Source organism: Polypterus senegalus, chromosome 1, assembly GCF_016835505.1.
Source record: "Polypterus senegalus isolate Bchr_013 chromosome 1, ASM1683550v1, whole genome shotgun sequence".
Classification (NCBI taxonomy): Eukaryota; Metazoa; Chordata; class Cladistia; order Polypteriformes; family Polypteridae; genus Polypterus; species Polypterus senegalus.
In genome coordinates, this window is record NC_053154.1 from 210,854,012 (window position 1) to 210,875,316 (window position 21,305).

Sequence of the window (21,305 nt, forward strand, 5' to 3'; positions counted from 1 at the left end):
GCTGCAATTAAATTTTGGCAAAATGGACTAGCCTGCCACATAATTTTTTCACTCTGATTTTTGGGGCATCTTTGAATTCAGGGCTCTGTAGGTTGATCATTTTCATTTCCATCAAACAATGTGGCATCCTTTCATTCCTAACACATAACCCAGTCTATATCAGTATAGATATCCAGGAGGATTTCTTTTTCCCATTGAGATCTGATGTGTTTTCAAAGTGTTCCTTTAATTTTTTTGAGCAGTTTATTTCTTGGGTCAAATAATCCTCCTGTCAGATATCAAGTCATATGCTCACAATATTCCGTTTTGGCTAAAATATTGTTAAATAAATCATTCCGGAAAATTCTCTCATGCATGACAGATAGGCATGGTTACGTGAGAGAGAGCTTTTGAAGTGGTCATTACATTTATATTCATAGTGGTAAGCTATAAACTGCAGCACTTTGGGGGGGTTTTCAATGCCATTTTGCGAAACTGCATAGATGAATTGATCTTCTGCTTGCATCTCAGGTGTGCACAAACACAAAGTGCACTTTGCATCTGATAATGTTTTCTTTCACTTCTATTTAACTTTTAATCTCTTGATTGTGCAAGCTTTGCAATACTCGTATCACGTTAAACACTTCAAAGTAAGCAATGAATGAGTTATTACTGGGTCCTTGCCAATGAGTGGGAGAAGGTGGGTCTTAAGTTCAAAAGTTTGATCTCATTTGAACTCTCTCCCCTGTCATGCAAAATGTTTTGTTTTTTTTTCCCTTTTTCAAACACTGTTACAAATGGTGAGAGAGTAAGTAACAGATAAAATAAAACATATTTTCTAGGTAAAATATTCATTGTAACACTTGAACCCAAAAATATCACCTTATTAAAAGAAAATGTAGACATCAACTGAGTAATAATAAATACAGAAATATGGTAGTCATCCCTAAAGTAAGGGGCTGATTTCTGATTTTTTGCATTTCTGTCTGTCTAAAAACTACCAAACATACCCCTTTAACCTGGAAGTTTTTAAAAATGAAAAAATATCTTTTTTACAGTATTCATTAAGACTGTGCAGTAAAATATTTGAGGAAAAGAGGAGGATGATTAGAGACAAAATACTGCAACAAAAAATGTTAAAGTCTTGTTCAGCTTTTGTTTGTGCATAACATATTCCTTTGGCCATATCTGCAGATCTACATCTTTATAATTAACAGAGGTACCTTTTTAAATGTTTTAGGTCAGTGGTCAGGATTAGGGCAAAACATAAAGCAAAATGTATCTTAGAGCATTAGGTCCTTGTCCGTAAATAAAATTACTTTTTTTATAATAAAACAATATCTACTGTAATTAATTTATTTTTATTCCATACTGCTTTACTTTCACAATAACACCTAATTTTACTAACAATTTCTATATGAATTTTCTTTGTTGTCAGAGTCTAAGACAAAGCTGAAGAAGCCTTTATTAAAAACTTAGTGTCATTCTAAACTGATGTAGGAATAAGTTCCTTGGTTTAAAGAAAATGTCAACCTTCTGAGACTGCAGTAGATGACAGAAGACTATTTGCTCACTCCTGTATTGTTTGGAAGTTTAAAATTTGCTGCCTCATCTGTTTCAATTAAGATAAGACCACTTTTAATAATGCCTTTGAAATATTTATATGTCACGAGATTCATAATGAAAAATTTGCAATTTTTGTTTGTTGATAGGTAGAAAAAAATATTTACATAACAATATTGTCCCTCCAAACCTGACATACCAAAAATGGAAATTCCATTTTAATTTAAGCTTTTCATAAAAAAGAACGTATGGAAGTTTAGAGTGAGGAAAAAAGACTAAGAATCTATGCTTTTCATGTAGACACTTATATGAGGGGGAAACAAATTCATATATTTTATGCTCAAAAGAATAAACCATAAACTGTTTACAGTATTAGAAAGATTTGTTTATAGTTTAATTAGTTTAATAAACAGGTTCTTAATACTGCTTTATCTTTTATTTTGGAAGAGCTGTATATCCAGTGTATATATTTTCTTTCTTTACCAACTTGAAAGCCCTGTATCACTCAATTCTCTATTATGACTTACATATTTTGAATACCTTTATTTCTGTGTAGAATATGTTACAAAAAAAAAGCCTAAAGACTCCAGATATAGATAAGCATTTCTTTCTAACATTTCTTTTCCTTAGGTGTAGTGTAATGTTCATTCCATTTGAAGGAATCGTCGAAAAGTAGTTGATCCTTGTGTTACTGATTTTCTTGCTGATCACATAGTCACATACTTTGAGGTATATACATATATATTTTTTGTTTATTTTTTCCCTGCTGGAAAAGAGCAGTTTTCAACATACATTGCACAAATTTCACTTAAAAATATGTAATCTTTTTTGATTACCATATTCCAAGCATTACACATTACTGTAGTTTCAGTTAGGTTAATATTTTTGTGAATTCATTTTTGTACATGTTGTCATATTTTAAGATGAACACCCACCGCCATTCAGACAGTCCTAGAATGTTTCAGCATTCACCCAGTAACCAAGGCTCTACAGTGGTGGTAGCATCATAAGAAAATGTCATCGAAACAGCACTCCCTTCGCTAGAGGACATCTGTAACACCACAGTTCTCAGGAATACCCATAACAATATTGAGGACACAACCCACCCACAACATGAACTGTTTATATACTGCTGCCATTAGGCCAATGCTACAAGAGCATAGGAGCTAGAACAACAAGGCTGAAAGACGGTTTTCTCCCTTATGCCATCAGGCTTGTAAATAAAACCCATCCGCTGCCCCTTCCTCAGCACTGCAGACTAACTTGAGTCTGGAGGATGGAAGGCTTTCTTGAGACCATTTACCTGAAGTGCTTTCACTGTAACATTTATTTATTTCATGTGCACTCTTACTTTTGTTTGAGTGTTTTTTTTTTGTTTTTTTTTTGCCACCAGAGGTGTTTTTGTTTATTATTGTGTATTCTTGTCTGTTGCTGGATAACACATAGAATAAGATTTTGTACTGAGAATATGACAAAGTTGAATATAAAAATAGAATGATAGACTGTGAATGAATAATGATTGTGAGTTAATTCATTTTGCTAGTCACTTCATTGCAAAAGTAATCATTTTAATTATTCAGCTAGTATTGATAGTTGGATTTGTTTTATACTTTCTGTACGCTCAGACTGGCCTGGGTCATTGAAACCACATATTTTTCTGACTGATTTTATAGTATTTTAAGTTTTGTTTTTTTTTTTTTTCTTACAGCTCTTTTAGTGGCAACTGTGTGAGCATCAATGCATTGTTAAGAAACATGTTTAAGAAGTATAAATGCAATTCGGGGAAAAAAGGGAGCTACATAAAGTGTTTTTAGCAATGTTTTTGGTCATTGCCTTACTTGTTTTTTCAGGAGACTTAATTGTACAGTACATTATCTGTTATAGCACTGATTACCAAAATGCTGCTAGCATGTCCCCCAGGTGATTTACATGAACATGTGCATTAATTGATGATACACCACAGCTCCTTTAATTTGGGGTTGTAAGACATCTGCAAGTACACAACTCCTACTGTGGTGGGGGGGAACTCAATTTATTTGTGAGTGCCAGATAAATAACGACAAGTGCTATTAACTGTCATTATTATTTATCAATTGCATTTGTAATGACAATACATTAAATCTTTTCATATGCCATATATGTACTTACTGCAACAATCATATGTATGTATTAGTTGATACACTGAGAATTCTGTCCATGTGTATTTGATTTAGGCTTCAAGTAGAATATCTAAGTACTTGTATTGAATTTGTAAAAAAAATGTTTTGTTAATGTAGTAGGTCAAATTGTACTTTGTGATATTTTGTATATAAGTATACTTTGAATTTTGGGGGAAAAAAGCAAAGTGCTGTACCGATTAGCACTGCTGTCTTACAGCTCCAGTAGACCCAATCACAGCATACTGTAAAGTGTTTTGTTCCTTTGTCTGCTTGGGTGTTTCTCTTGGCACTACAACTTTCCACCCAGATTAGGTGCAGTAATTGGCATCTCTGAACTGTCCCAGTATAAGTAGGAGCTACTCCTTAAATACTGCACCACTGTTACTGCAACAGGCCATATAATTAAATACTAAGTTTCATTATCTGTTAGGCCTGGCTTCTGATTACAAAGCTGGCTGGAATGAAAGCTTGAATCTAGTGCAGACCTCCAGGACCGTAACTGAGTACCCCCACTTTATATTATACCCCTTGTGTGTGTACATGCACAAATAAAATATGGATACAAGTAAAAGATGAGATAAAGGTAAATATAGCACTGTGAATTATTATTCATCTTATATCCAGTTTTACTATCAAATCTTAAAGTCATAATGGATTTCAGCTCAGATTAAATTATTTTTAGGGCAATTACCAATCACAGAATTCATGTTGCTAGAATTATGATTTGATTCTGATTAAAATTTCTTTTCTTTATCCTTCCCGCATAGCTATCCTTGTAGATGCCTTCTATATTAAAGTGACATTCTTTTATTTAAACTGCAGACCACAGGTATTATCTCTTAATTTTTTATTAACAAAATTAAATTCTATAGGCTTATTGTTCAGTGACCATAAAAATACTAAAATTAATAAAATCGTATTACAGCAGGCTTTTTTAAACTAATAAAACATGTCCAAAATACTAATCCATGACACACATTACATATAACAAAATCAAAATTCATGGCTTAATTAAACCATAATTTTATGAAAATGTTGATGTTTATCAAAAAGATACAAAGCTAATGTACCTAACAAATTTTCACGTAAAATTGACGCATTTGACTTTTAAGCTATCAAGTCTTCTGTTTACTAAGAAGCAGCAAGGGCAAATTCTTCTTTATCTGTTCTTTTTCTAATTACTAAACACAAGCTCGCGCACCGTCCACACTCAAGACAAGGATTATCTGTTTTAACTACAGTACAAAATGAAAAGGACTGAACTCATTCACTTTTAATATCTGATGAACATGCACTCAGCTTACACTCTGCTGTTCCTCTCCTAGCACAGGATGACTCCCCCAAATTCCCTCTTCTGTTTATTACATCCACTGTCTGCAAGTCAATATTCTAGTCGTCACTCTTTCCTAAAATCTGTCTGCTACAACTAAATTACTAAACATTCTTTGGGGAGATTTTTCAGATTGGCTAATTTACTGATTACTGATCACGTCATTTGGGGTGAAAATTGGCCTATATCAATAATAGCATCACTATGTCGAGGCTAGCTGTTCCAATCTGGACTTGAGTGCATGTTAGCTGGCTAAGCTTTGTATAAGTCTTATGGGGGTGTCCTTTCCAATGGTTAGCTGTTTCTGATACATCATTACCCTAAACAGTGTGGTGTCCTTTTTACTGAAGAATTTAAAATATTGCCCATGGTTTTTTTTCCCCCTTCAGTTTGCAAGTTATACTTCAAGGAGCTTTAATCACTTACCCATCCCAGTATAAAGTGATGACAAAAAGTAAATTAACCTTTTTTTAATATGGTCTTTGATAGGCCAAGATAACTAGCAATTGTGTAGTTCTCAACCTTGTCATCATTTTTTTTTTCAATAAAAATTTGTCAATAAGAAAAAAATCCATATGTGAAAAATCAATTCCGTGAACTGTGACTTGTCTATTCCCAAAACCTTAGATTTTTTTTCAGCCATTAAGTTGTTGATTTGTTAGTACTGTATGTTTATTTATGATCATTGCCCTGTTGCATGGTCCAATTTCAGCCAAGTTACAGATGTCATAATAGAGACCTTACACTTCCTCCAGAAATACTCTGGTACTTAGCGAATTTCATGGTAGAACACAATGATTGTAAGTGTCATGGTTCACGGATGTCCCCTCTGTCTGGTGCAGCTTTATGTAGCTGAAGTCACCAGGCGGTTCAGTTATACAGTACCCTATGCATCAGTTACTCTGTCTGTGTCATCATCTGATAACCAATTCACATTGTCATCACTATCACTTGATTCAACTAATTGTTCGGTTTCAGTGTATTCTAAAACTGTCTTTATAGCTTCTCGTTTACAGTTCATGTGTTTTCATTGAAGACTTTGTTACCCCCCAAATATTGATGAGCTAAGTTAGAGTTTCAAAGCGCTTAGAAGAATTCATGATTTTTTTTTATAACATGATGGCAATAGAATACTAAGTTATTCAGGCTTAACATTGTAAAAGTGAACTGTTATCATCACCCTGATTCTGACTCCGGTTTAACTGTAATTATGTGGACTTTCATGTCCAAGTCATGTTCAGGGTTAAGGCTACACAAGCTAATTAAGTTTAGGAAGATTTACATATAAAATAGAAATAATTTTTAGAATGTGACTTGTGTGTTACTTCCCAAAGATGTACACTGTGCACAGAAGAGTCTTTTTCTGGCTTCATTACTACCATGAAACTTTTACTTTCTTCATCTTTTTCAGATGACTAAGTCATTAACTCTAACATCTAACAGTTCTTTCTGATTTCTCAGTGTAATCTCTAGGTAGATTTGTTAAGGTGGCTCTGAGGCTAGGGATCTGCACTGGCAATCGGAAGGTTGCCGGTTCGAATCCCGTAAATGCCAAAAGGGACTCTGCTCTGTTGAGCCCTTGAGCAATGCCCTTAAACTGCAATTGCTGAGCGCTTTGTGTGGTGCAAAAAGCGCTATATAAATGCAAAGAGTTGTTATTATTATTAAGGTGGCCAATCCTGGAAACACGGAAAAATTATCTTAAATATTCTCCATTTGCAAATAATCCTCTTAAATGTAGAGTGATGTACGTCAGTTTGTGTTGTATATTAACATTTCAGCTTCTTTACGGTGTGATGAGCAGCACCCGTTGCTTCTCTGAGGTCATTGCAAAAATCTTTTTATTTTAGCATGCTGTGGGCACAAATGTGAGTGCTCCAAACTGAATCAGGAAATTTTACTCAATACAGAAGTGGCAGCGCTACCTATTAACCTGTTAATTAATGTGAGAGGGTATACATATTTTCTCACATATGGCTACTACGTTAGCTAATTTGCAGTAAATAAATAATGAAAATGTAAAACCCATTCTCTTTTCTTCTTTGTCACTGGGGTTAATTTTTATCTAATTTTAGGACTAGGTGATTACTAGGTGATAGTGAATAATGCTCTGATTTATAAAGCCTTGTAACCAAAAGAGCGGATAAATTCTTTTTTTTTTTAAACAACATTTTGCATATGAACTATAAAAGCTTTCCTTCTGTTTTCACTATGCTGTTTTTCTTTGAATGATAAAACTATTGATGATGAGCCTGTGACACAGTTTATGAAGATGGTACCACACCATAGTATGGTGTGAATGAACTCTAATTTTTGTTTTAATGTTTTGAATTTTGCTAAGACATAAATACAAAGCTTACATCTCCATTTCCTGAATGTTGCATGCTTCTCATCTTGTGAGGTTTTTGATGTTTGTTTTTGTTTGAAAGGAACCCTCGACAGCCGGGACCAAGCATGTGGATCACAGAATTGCGCATCGTGCTAACACTACTCCCCACCTCTCTCCCTATGTTAGTCCTACTGTGTTTTCCACTGACCCCCCTCATCTCCACTCAGTCACAACACTGCACCAACCCCAGCAGCTTCTACAGCCCAGCTTGTCGCAGCACATTCGCAGACCTTCAGGTAATAGTCCTCCCTGGAAAGGCAAATAGCGTTTTGTACTCTGCTTGCTTTTCTTACCTGCAGTCCAAATCAAGCCAAAGTCTAGAAAGCCATCCAGTGTACCTGTTTTTCTGTTTGTCCTACTACGCTTTCCTTCATCTTTCTTCCTAACCACAGGGGTAAAAAAACAAAGCAGCGGATTTCTTCAGGTGCTGAATATCATTAAAGTATTTTTTATTTCCAGACTGTTTAAATCCTAAACTCTTTGTTTTTTAGGGTAATATCTGTGTTATTTTTACTTACAGTGCATCCGGAAAATATTCACAGCGCATCACTTTTTCCACATTTTGTTATGTTACAGCCTTATTCCAAAATGGATTAAATGATTTTTTTTTCCTCAGAATTCTAAACACAACACCCCATAATGACATGAGAAAAGTTTACTTGAGTTTTTTGCAAATTTATTAAAAATAAAAAACTGAGAAATCACATGTACATAAGTATTCACAGCCTTTGCCATGAAGCTCAAAATTGAGCTCAGGTGCATCCTGTTTCCCCTGATCATCCTTGTTGTTTCTGCAGCTTAATTGGAAGTCCACCCGTGGTAAATTCAGTTGATTGGACATGATTTGGAAAGTCCCACAGTTGACAGTTCATGTCAGAGCATAAACCAAGCATGAAATCAAAAGAATTATCTGTAGACCTCCGAGACAGGATTGTCTCGAGGCACAAATCTGAGGAAGGTTACAGAAAAATATCTGCTGCTTTGATGGTCCCAATGAGCACAGTGGCCTCCATCATCCATAAGTGGAAGAAGTTCAAAACCACCAGGACTCTTCCTAGAGCTGGCCAGCCATCTAAACTGAGTGATCGGGGGGGAAGGGCCTTAGTCGGAGGTGACCAAGAACCCGATGGTCAGTCTGTCAGAAATCACAGGTCCTCTGTGGAGAGAGAGGAACCTTCCAGAAGGACAACCATCTCTGCAGCAGTCCATCAATCAGGCCTGTATGGTAGAGTGGCCAGACGGAAACCACTTCTTAGTAAAAGGCACATGGCAGCCCGCCTGGAGTTTGCCAAAAGACACCTGAAGGACTCTCAGACCATGAGAAACAAAATTCTCTGGTCTGATGAGACAAAGATTGAACTCTTTAGTGTGAATGCCAGGTGTCACTTTGGGGGAAACCAGGAACCACTTGGCCAATACCATCACTACAGTGAAGCATGGTGGTGGCAGCATCATGCTGTGGGGATTTTTTTCAGCGGCAGGAACTGGGAGACTAGTCAGGATAAAGGGAAAGATGACTGCAGCAATGTACAGAGACATCCAGGATGAAAACCTGCTCCAGAGCGCTGTTGACCTCAGACTGGGGCGACAGTTCATCTTTCAGCAAGACAACAAACCCTAAGCACACAGCCAAAATATCAAAGGAGTGGCTTCAGGACAACACTGTGAATGTCCTTGAGTGGCCCAGCCAGAGCTCAGACTTGAATCAGATTGAACATCTCTGGAGAGATCTTAAAATGGCTGTGCACCAACGCTTCCCATCTATACTGATGGAGCTTGAGAGGTGCTGCAAAGAGGAATGGGCGAAACTGGCTAAGGATAGGTGTGCCAAGCCTGTAGCATCATATTCAAAAAGACTTGAGGCTGTAATTGCTGCCAAAGGTGCATCGACAAAGTATTGAGCAAAGGCTGTGAATACTTATGTACATGTGATTTCTTAGTTTTTTTTTATTTTTAATAAATTAGCAAAAATCTCAAGTAAACTTTTTTCACGTTGTCATTATGGGGTGTTGTGTGTAGTGTTCTGAGGAAAAAAAATAATTTAATCCATTTTGGAATAAGGCTGTAACATAACAAAATGTGGAAAAAGTGATGCACTGTGAATACTTTCCAGATGCACTGTATATGCTTTAAGTTGAAAAATATATATATAAAAAAAAAGAAATATGGTCACTTAATTGCAATGCTTTCTGATGTCTTAATTTGTAATTATCTCCCCCCTTGTGTCCACTCCTGTCTGCATGGTTTTTAGGAGATAACAAGAAGGTCGAGAAGTTTCTGGCTGTGCTTGACCGGGGTAAAGCTTTCACCAGTGAAAACTACCACAGTGTCGCACTAAGCTATGGCACTCTGCCCAGGGCAAACCAGCGAGCCACACCACAGACGGACAAGACTGCACTTCTGACTTTAAAACGTCAAACTCGTACTCCGGAAACTGGATGCAGGCAGCACTCGGGCAACCAGCAGTCAATGTCAAAAATGTACAATGACTTTCAAACTGTTCCGTCCTCAGCAGGTGCAAAGGACATTAGAGTCTTGGAGGGACATGGCAATACTAGTGTATCGTGGTCCAGTTACGCAGGAGCCTTGGGGTCTAGAAGGACTCAGCCCTATGTTAGTAACTGTCAGGCTGTTCCAAAACAGAGCATCCAATCTGCTCCTTCATCCCAACCTATTCGTCTTGATGTTCCCCCTGATGAAGACTGGAGAAGAAGCACCTTATCACAGCCACATTCCCATCTTAACTCTGCTTCTTATTATAGGTCCCCTGCTGCAACCACACCCAGTCCCCTTCAGCAGGCAGAATCAAGACTTGCTCCTCATGGGAGGAACTCTGGTCAGCGGTGTGGTCTGTGCCAACAAGCTTCTGCAGAGCCAGGGCAGAACTACTGTCACAGGTGTCAGTTCTACCTGTCTCGTTTCCGTCCTGTGAGTTGAGAGACATGCTCTTGATCTTTTCACAGATCTCCACGTCTCTCCTTCCAGTGGGAATTATGACACTGTACATTTTTAATTTAGTAGTACATAGGCCAAAGATGCCAAGCTGTAGTCTCTGATTTTGCTGTTGCAATCATCTGTTTAGGTTGATAAGCATAATGAATTCTAATTTTTTATTGTTATACACATATATATATATTTTTAACAGATATTTAATTATTGCTAGTATTTCTTTGTTTTCACTGAATTGCTCATTTGTCATCCTGGTCAAACGTAATTTCTGTGAGAGAAAATACATTTGCTTCTTGGCATAATCATTTAGTCATTTGTAGAACAAAACTGATTGACTCTGAAGTCCTTTTCACAACTATACCTCTCATCTTTCTCATGCATTTCTGGAAAGAGAGAGCAGACTGCATCTATGAATTCAATATTTAAACATGACATGTGGGCTCTGGATTTATCCTTCATCCTCAGACTTTTACTGTGTATATACCCATAGACAATAGGTTGCAAGTATGCTGTAGCACTTGAGAAATAATGTAGCTCTCTAATTTCACCATTTTGAAAGGTCTTCCAGAAAGTATTTGTCTAACCTTTAAACACTGGACTTGCTTTTAGAAAAAAGCCCTGGGTAGCTATCCACTTCTTTATGATTGTAGCAGAGAGCTTATTTTTGGAAAATGTTCTACTGTCCACAGGCTGTATTTGTGACACCCACCTTGAAAGCAGCATACAGAAAAAGTAAAATGGGAGCAGGTCTGAATTATGACTACTGATCTCTTACTTACAGCTCAGTTGTACCATCTGCATCCTCTGGGCCATTACTATACAGAACATGTAGTGGTCTGGGATTCACTTGATACCCTTGCCAATTTGATTTCTGTTATTTAAGCATGGGTTTGTATGCATCTACCAGTCTCTGCCTTGTCAGCGTGTTTGCCCATTACTTGATTTGAGGCCTTTATGGTGTTCTTACTAGTTCTTCTTCAGTATCTTTCAGTAGTCCAATTTTATTGTTTATGCTATGGTCATTTATCAGCGATTCATATTTAGTTGTGTTCTGTGTGATATTTATACATTTCCCATATTAATGTATGAAGTCAGAGCCAGGTTAATACCATGTGCACAGTTTAACAGATTAGCTTTTAACTTTTTAAATTGGTTGTTTCAAGCACTGAACATGCAGATTGACTGGCTTACATCCTTTAACTTGAGCTCTGACAACCACCAAATATGGCAAAGTCTGTGCTGAAATGTTGAAAAGATTAAATCTCATTTATTCCCCTCTGTGATCAAGATGGAATCTAAAGTATTGTCAGCATTTAAACATAATTGGAACATTAACTTAATTTTTAAATACTTTAGACAACCACATATCCGTATGATTTTTTTTGACAGTGTTCATCCCGTGTGAATTCCACCTAACTCTATTAACTCCATTCAGAATCAGGGGAGCATATTGGGTAATCCTAAATTTCCACCTTATTAGTAATATTTATGTTTTAAACCTTTGGTGTACTTATTTTTTTATTCATAAATAAAATATTGAACTGTAAATAAGACAAGAGTATGAGGCTAACAGTTTTAGTAGTGCTAGTCTGATTTGTGTTTTATAAGCACTTTAAACAATAAAAAAAAGAATGTTTCTTTCCGATGTAATTCAAGAAGGTTCTCTGTCTCAATTTTTTTTAGAGGGCTCAATGACAGCCAAAAGGTTTACATTTTCTGCTATGTTTTTTTGTCTTCTTCACATCTAAGTGAATGAAATATTATGTATCATAACAGCTACTTATGTATTATAGAGGATAATAACCCAGTAAACTTATTTTTTGAATGATCATTGCATTAATTTCTTCTGTTATTACCAAAAGGAGATATTTGCCTTTCTCTTGACCACATTGTTTTTTTTTTTCCTTTCTCTCAGTCTTTGCCATTAGAAAGCTCCACTATCGTGTTTGTATTCTCTGTCGGTCCTTTTGTGCGTGCATCCTCTGTATATAATTTATCAAGACCGAGTTTGGGCATAAATGTTTCATTTCTTATTTCCTATATTGGGCATGTGTTTGTATTATCAATTTAGTGTACTAATTGACAGATTCGGTTACAGCTTTGTTAGCAGGTCCAGCTAGTTAAGTGAAAGGATAGCCTTGGTGAAAATGTTATTCTAGTTCGATGAAGAGGATGATGATGTTGTTTGTACTTCCATTCAGTGATATGCCACAGCAGTTTGGCAAGTTGTTTTATTTTTAAACGTTTTACCGATGCTACAGTAAATGGGCAAAGTGTAACATTATGAAGTGGTGTAATGAACACTAAATAATGTGAACCTCGTGTTCTCTGTGTAGCTTTCTTTTGCTTATTCAATTCACTGATAGCTACAGTTCATCCATAAAAATTTGCAGAATACATTCATCTGGCCTGGATCCGCCAGAAATTGAAGATTATCACAGGTAAAAATTGTGGACATATTGTTTAAATAATAGCCTTTCTCCAACCATTTAACCGAAATGTTGAAGCAACGTCATAATTCATATCATGCCAAAATGTGATAATAGGCTTGTTTGCCTAGTTTACAGTTAGAGTTTGAAAAACATATCCTTTAAGCTAATGGTCTGGGTATTTATTCAAAAGGAAAACAAAAAAACTCAGACACAAGTTTATATTAAAGAGTATAGATACTTAGGTGAATCTCTTTCAAAGCTGCAAAGTTTACTTTGTGATCAAGCTTGTGAAGGCTGCTTGAAATAGGAAGTAGGACTGCAGTTAGATGCACTAGGAGTGTCCACTAAATGACCAAAGACAGAAACCCTGTCATTGCAGGCGAGGTAGTTTCTAGCTTGTTCTCATCTTCTCAGAGGGAATGCTCTTCATGCTGTGTCTCATTTGGACTGTGGACAGTAGTACAAATGTATAATTTTATCTATTATTCTTGCTTTAAAAAAGAAAGCCAAAAAAAAGATTTGATAGAACTATGTATGTATATTTGCTTGTACAGATAATAACTGAAGCCTTTGAATGTGAATAGGTACATTCTTATATGTAGCGGTCCTGGGTTCCCCAGATGCTTGTTTCTAAAAGCAGTACTATAACATGGATCCTGTATTTTTTCAATAAAGTTGATATACAGAGTGAAGCACAATAAAGTCTTAATGAGTGACCCATTATTTCTGAGTCTTGAATACCTGCTTTCATGCAGCATACAAAAACCAGTAGCAAAGTTCATTTTAAAAACACATTTGTCATTTTTTTCTTGTTGTTTTAGGTTCCATTTTGCAGGTGGTTCCTTCATCCAGCTGAGCTGGGATCAATAAAGCCAGGTACTTTACATTTATGCCTAAGAAAATTAAAACAAATAAATTTGGCTGGATGATGTTTTTCCCCTTTGTGGCTGAGCAGGCCGTAACACACCAGAAGCTCTTCCTGCTTTAGATGCCAAATAGATCAGGCTGTGCTGTTTTCAGTAGGAGGGTTTTGCTTCTCTCATATTCTGGCCACATAAAGAAGATCTTTCCAACAGTTTTGTGAACCCATCATCTTTGGTCCTGTGAGGAGCTATAAGCTGCTTCAGGGCAGTCATGCTGAGCCATTTTAGAGTTGTTCATCAACAGAGCAGTGTGTCTTTGGACTTTAAAGGATCTCTGGTAGAAATCTCAAATATAGAGGTAATTTTTTTTCATGTTTTATGAGTTATTACATAAAAACAGCAATGACTGCTCACACGTGTCATTTGTAAACGTTTTAGTGAACAATTATGACCATATAGTGGGCCCTCACCAACAAGTGGCTCTGCTTTCAGGAAAAATGAAAGATTTTTAACCTTGATCTGTTTTCTCAGTTTTCTAAAATGAGGTTGTTTGTCTTCCATGAAGCAAACAGGTGTGCTGTTTAGTTATTTTAGTGATTTCTAATTTGAAAGCCATCCTCTTTATTTCAGGTTGTAGATTTATAATTCATGTCTTATGACTGTGGCAATCCTAGTACACTTTAAAAAATAACTTTGAACATAAATTGGCAACTTCAAATCAGCCAATGGGTATCTAGTGAGTGAGCCCTGCATAATGTTCAGGATGTAGTGTGCTAAACCTGTAATGGAAAAATTTGATTTCTAAAATGCTTGGATGAAGCAAGTGGATTAAAACAATATAATACAAACTATGAACAAATACACCATACTGTGTGGCCAAAGGTTTGTGAACACCTGACAATCGCATGTATATGAGCTTGTTGAACATCCCATTTTATTAATATGGAGTTGGCCCCCTTGTAGCAGCCTCCACAGATTCTGGATTGTGACTGTGGGATTTGTGCCCATTCAGCCATAAGAGCAATTGTGAGATCAGGTACTGATGTTGGACAATAAGATCAGCATTCCCATTCATCAACGTTTAGTGGTGGCCCTGTGGCTAAGGCAAAGGAACTGTACTGATATCTGGAAGGCTGCCAGTTCAAATCCCATTAATTATTTACTTGAACAAGGCCCTTAACCTGAAAATTGCTCCAGGGGCGCTGTACGATGGCTGACAGTGTGCTTTCACCTCCAGAGGTCATGTAAAAAGACAGTTTCCCCTTGGGGATTAGCAAAGTATATCAAATCTAAAGCGGTTCAGTAGGTTTGAGATCATCAGGGCTGTGTACAGGCAACTTGAGTTTCTTCATGTCTTTATGGACCGGTCTTTGTACACAGAAAAAGAAAAGGGCCTTCCTCACACTTTTGCCAAAACTTTAGAAGTGCACAATTGTTGAAAGTGTCTTGTGTGCTGTAGCATTAACAGTACCCTTCACAGGGAGCAAGTGGCCAAGTCCAAACCATGACAAACAACCCCAGCCAATTATGTCTGCTTCACCAAACTATATAGTAGACACCAAGCAATCCAGAAGGTAAACACTCTACTGGCATCAACCAAACCCAGATTTGTCCATCAGACTATCCAGTTATTCTAGTATTCATTACTTTAGAGAGCATGTTTCTACTGCTCCAGAGACCAAATGGTGGTGTGCTACACACTACTCCAGCCAACGCTTGGCATTGTTCATTGTGATGTTAGTCTTGTGGGTAGCTGCTCTGTCATGGAAACCCCATAAACACAGTTGTTTCCAGAAGCAGTTTGGGACTTTGTTGTAAGTAATTGTGGTATAGCGGGTGTTGGACTCAGAAAAGGTAGTTTTTAATAACTGACAGGCTCATTCTCCATGGGTGTGCACTCACACAGCTACTGGGAGTTGCTGGAGTAATTGGGGGTGAGACATATGTGCATGTGAGGAGGATGAGGTGTTCTTGATTGCTTCATCAGCTTCCTGCAGTGTGCGATTGAGACGCTGCACCCACGGAGCCTTATAAGAATGAGCTAGCACAACAATCAAAAGAAAGGAGGAGGCCAATCGGAAAGATAAAAGATGGAGAGAGAGAAAAGGTAGGAGCTAGGGTGATATCCGGTACAAGTAAGCGCGAGAAAGCTGACTGCTGGGAGGAAATCTTTCAGAGCGTTTGAATGGCACTCTGGGGCTCATGGCCACTCCAGCTGAGTGACCTGGGAGCTGGAGTGGTCAGAGCGCTGCTTAGTTGTCGCGACTTACCGAGAGTGGCAGTGCGGATGAAGGGGAGTGAGAGGCTCTTTAGTGGCTCTGCAAGTGGTGCCATGGGCCATGGGGTGCAAGCCTGGCAGTGGGAGCTGGAGGCTTGATGGGGTTCCCTGTTGGGAGCCAGAGATGTCTACAGGGGTCCAAGCCGAGCAGCATTGATGAGGGTGGGCTGAATTTGACTACAAGGACCCATTTGGGTTAAGCCAAGGAGATGCCAGTTTTTAAGGACTGCACCAGGGCTCATGGTTTTAAGGACAGTTTCCAGCCTGTGTTTTAACCTTGTTTTAAGGAATTATTTTTGTGATGGATTTTAACCTCCACATAGACTCCTTTTAATTGGATTGTTATGAATTTCAATTGGATTATTTATTTATGAATTTCGCACTGCACAGTTTTTGGGACACTGTTCAGTTGTTTTTAATAAAAGCACTGAGCACTTTACATCTTTCCCTTGCTTTGTGCGAGTGTCCTCAACTGCCACGCTCATCCCGGTCATGAATATCGATGGTACTGGGTTTGAGAGGCTCCTGGTGGGACCCAGTAGCGTGGGGCAGACCCGCACCATCACAGTGATGCAGTGGAAGAGATTTGCAAAGAAAAATTGCCTGTGCGCTTAAGCATTCAGTGTCTCACTCTGTGACTATGTAGTCTGCCACTTGGCGGCTGAGCTCCTGTTTTTTCTAGATGCTTCCAAATCGTAATAATAGCACTTAAGAGTTAACCAGAGGAGAAACGTAATGTGCTGACCTGTGGTAAAGGTGGCATCCTATGACAGTGCCACGTTTATAGTCACTGAGCTCTTCAGCATGTGGCATTCTACTACAGGTATTTGTCAATGGAGATATATGACCATCTACACCATTAACAATAGGTGGCCTGACACTACAGAACTGAATTATTTGGAGGGGTGTCCACACACTTCTGCCCAAAGAATGTATGTGGCATTTTAATATAAATATTTTCCATTTCAATATTGTTTTTTGTTTTTTTTTTTTTGGTCTGATTAAAGTCATTCTTTCTCTTCCATGTCTTTACACTATAAATATTTAGCAGACTCTGGTATATATACTTAAACAGTGTATTTAACCCAATTGATATACATTAATAATGGAACCTATACCTATTTTTTTATATTGTAAGTGTCATGGAGGATAGGTCGGCATCCTGACCAGGATGGAGTGTGATACATTTTCCCCAGCCAGGGAGGTTGCAAACAAAACGGCTACGTAGTTGGAGACGTAACTTGGCCAGAGATAACTTACAACTGGATGCCTGCAATACCGCGGGACCACATGTAATTGTTTATAATGTGGGACTGATTTTACACACACACACATATATATATATATATATATATATATATATATATATATATACACATATATATATATATATATATATATATATATATATATATATATATATATATATATATATACATATATATATATACACATATATATATATATATATATATATACATATATATATATATATATATATATATATACACATATATATATATATATATATATATATATACATATATATATATATATATATACACATATATATATATATAGTGCATCCGGAAAGTATTCACAGCACATCACTTTTTTCACATTTTGTTATGTTACAGCCTTATTCCGAAATGGATTACATTCATTTTTTCTTCAGAATTCTACACACAACACCCCATAATGACAATGTGAAAAAAGTTTACTTGAGATTTTTGCACATTTATTAAAAATAAAAAAATTGAGAAAGCACATGCACATAAGTATTCACAGCCTTTGCCATGAAGCTCAAAATTGAGCTCGGGTGCATCCTGTTTCCCCTGATCATCCTTCAGATGTTTCTGCAGCTTAATTGGAGTCCACCTGTGGTAAATTCAGTTGATTGGATATGATTTGGAAAGGCACACACCTGTCTATATAAGGTCCCACAGTTGACAGTTCATGTCAGAGCACAAACCAAGCATGAAGTCAAAGGAATTGTCTGTAGACCTCCGAGACAGGATTGTCTCGAGGCACAAATCTGGGGAAGGTTACAGAAAAATTTCTGCTGCTTTGAAGGTCCCAATGAGCACAGTGGCCTCCATCATCCGTAAGTGGAAGAAGTTCGAAATCACCAGGACTCTTCCTAGAGCTGGCCGGCCATCTAAACAGAGTGTTAGGGGGAGAAGGGCCTTAGTCAGAGAGGTTACCAAGAACCCGATGGTCACTCTGCAAGAGCTCCAGAGGTCCTCTGTGGAGAGAGGAGAACCTTCCAGAAGGAAAACCATCTCTGCAGCAATCCACCAATCAGGCCTGTATGGTAGAGTGGCCAAACGGAAGCCACTCCTTAGTAAAAGGCACATGGCAGCCCGCCTGCAGTTTGCCAAAAGGCACCTGAAGGACTCTCAGACCATGAGAAACAAAATTCTCTGGTCTGATGAGACAAAGATTGAACTCTTTGGTGTAAATGCCAGGCGTCACGTTTGGAGGAAACCAGGCACCGCTCATCACCAGGCCAATACCATCCCTACAGTGAAGCATGGTGGTGGCAGCATCATGCTGTGGGGATGTTTATCAGCGGCAGGAACTGGGAGACTAGTCAGGATAAAGGGAAAGATGACTGCAGCAATGTACAGAGACATCCTGGATGAAAACCTGCTCCAGAGCGCTCTTGACCTCAGAATGAGGCGACAGTTCATCTTTCAGCAGGTCAACGACCCTAAGCACAGCCAAGATATCAAAGGAGTGGCTTCAGGACAACTCTGTAAATGTCCTTGAGTGGCCCAGCCAGAGCCCAGACTTGAATCCGATTGAACATCTCTGGAGAGATCTTAAAATGGCTACGCACCGACGCTGGCATCATATTCAAAAAGACTTGAGGCTGTAATTGCTGCCACAGGTGCATCGACAAAGTATTGAGCAAAGGCTGTGAATACTTATGTACGTATGTGATTTCTTAGTTTTTTTTATTCTTAATAAATTTGCAAAAACCTCAAGTAAACTTTTTTCATGTTGTCATTATGGGGTGTTGTGTGTCGGATTCTGAGGAAAAAAAATGAATTGAATCCATTTTGGAATAAGGCTGTAACATAACAAAATGTGGAAAAAGTGATGTGCTGTGAATACTTTCCGGATGCACTGTGTGTGTGTGTATATGTATATATATATATATATATATATATATATATATATGTGTATATATATATATGTGTATATATATATATGTGTGTGTATACACATATATATATATACATGTATATATATATATATATATATATATATATGTATATATATATATATATATATATATATATATATGTGTATATATATATATATATATATATATATATGTATATATATATATATATATATGTGTGTATATATATATATATATATATATATATATATATATATATATATATATATATATATATATATGTATATATATATATATATATATATATGTATATATATATATATATATATATATATATGTGTGTATATATATATATATATATATATGTGTATATATATATATATATATATATATATATATATAGTGTATATATATATATATATACTAGCAAAATACCCGCGCTTCACAGCGGTGAAGTACTGCTTTAAAATTTTTATTAAGAAGAAAATTAAACCTTTTTAAACTGAGGGAAAATATACCAATAATTATTTGTTAAGGATCTCTTTGTGTACCACATTGTGAGTTGACCCTCCAGTTGTAATATGACCAAGCTGTGCGCCGAGCTTACTCTTAAGCATGCAACGTACAGTTGGCCATGTGAACAGTAATCTTGTTTCAAATCTCACAGCTTGGATTGCTGCTGTCATAATCGGTTTGAGTTTCATGGTTTGTTTTTAATGACCACAGTATTTGTAGGACTTATTGTGTTGAAGTGACATTCGGCATCTGTCAAGCGTTGTAAGCACACAACCGGTTTCATTGATAATTTCACATCCAGCTTTTGAGAGTTTAAACATTCATAAACATCAAAGTGTCCACTACTCAAATCGTCACCTGTGAATCTAAGATGTTTAAGAGGCATTGGCGGTTGTTGAAAGGTGTAAAATATTTGGCTATTTCGGTACACTTGAAAGCGACAACCGAACAATTCAGCGGCAGCCATCAACTCGCATGCAGATCCATAGGTGAAGGGCTTAAGCATTTCACTCTTCTATTGCTCCTGTGTAGTATAATTATCTCCTGGACCGTCATTAGTCCAGACCGTGAACCTGTCCCAGTCATTCAATATATAAGACACAATGTTCCTCCAGATATCAAGAGTGAGCCTGATATGGCCGTGCAATTTGTAACACAGAGAATGGAAAAGGTAGGTGCCATCTCCGGGCATGGAAACCACTCAGTAAGTGACAGTTTTTTGATCGATGGTGATCACCTCGATAGACATGTTAATGGGGGTACGGTTGGAATGATAAAGGAAATGGGTACCTGAACAATGTAAACTATGTCTAACCTATCTACACAATAACTATAATCGTAATAAATGAACAATAAAACAGAGGAGAAGCCGTGGATTAAATAAAAAGGCTGTACTTGTCAGCAGGGAGACATGAATCCTGTGGCGAAGCAAGGAAGGCAATATAGAGACTGGAGCGACGGACGGTCTTATATAGGCAGGCAGCCAACAACGTGGGAGGCGTTGGGATTGGGGACCCAATGCCACCTCACACGGTGACCGAGCTGCAGGCTATGGACGTATATATGTACGTAAGTAGGATTCAGTTATGACCGCTGCATGTAGAATTTCGAAATAGATAGATACAAGGGGAAATTCACATAACCCAGCAGCAGTATACTGATACAAAGAAACGATATTAAATTAAATAATAATAAAAATGAAAAGAATTAAAATAAAATTAATGTTCGCATTTACTCCCCCGGGTGGAATTGAAGAGTCGCATAGTGTGAGGGAGGAAGGATCTCTTTAGTCTGTCAGTGGAGCAGGACAGTGACAAAAGTCTGTCACTGAAGCTACTCCTCTTCCTGGAGATGATCCTGTTAAGTGGATGCAGTGGATTCTTCATGATTGACAGGAGTTTGCTTAGTGCCCGTCGCTCTGCCACAGATGTTAAACTGTCCAGCTTTAATCCTACAATAGAGCCTGCCTTCTTAACAAGTTTGTCCAGGTGTCAGGCATCTTTCATCTTTATGCTGCCACCCCAGCACACCACCGCGTAGAAGAGGGCACTCGCCACAACCGTCTGGTAGAACATCTGCAGCAAATGAAACCTGCTTAACTTTTGTAAGTAAGCTGTAAGGAATGAGCCTGCCAAATTTCAGCTTTCTACCTACACGGGAAGTTGGAGAATTAGTGATGAGTCAGTCAGTCAGTGAG

General features: G+C 37.4%; 1 protein-coding gene across 8 annotated transcripts in view; it reads left to right on the top strand.

Annotated features, from left to right (window-relative positions):
• Nucleotides 1-13,524, top strand: part of usp54a (ubiquitin specific peptidase 54a) — a 276,084-nt gene extending 262,560 nt beyond the window's left edge. For 6 of the 8 annotated variants that reach the window (XM_039768304.1, XM_039768332.1, XM_039768343.1 and 3 more), the window contains 2 exons: nucleotides 7,461-7,656; nucleotides 9,672-13,524. In XM_039768304.1, the coding sequence (XP_039624238.1) occupies nucleotides 7,461-7,656; nucleotides 9,672-10,357 (882 nt within the window). In that variant the 3' untranslated portion in view covers nucleotides 10,358-13,524. The remainder of the gene's footprint in view (nucleotides 1-7,460; nucleotides 7,657-9,671) is intronic. The other 2 variants (XM_039768361.1, XM_039768371.1) reach the window with 1 other exon arrangement.
• Nucleotides 13,525-21,305: the final 7,781 nt, after the last annotated feature.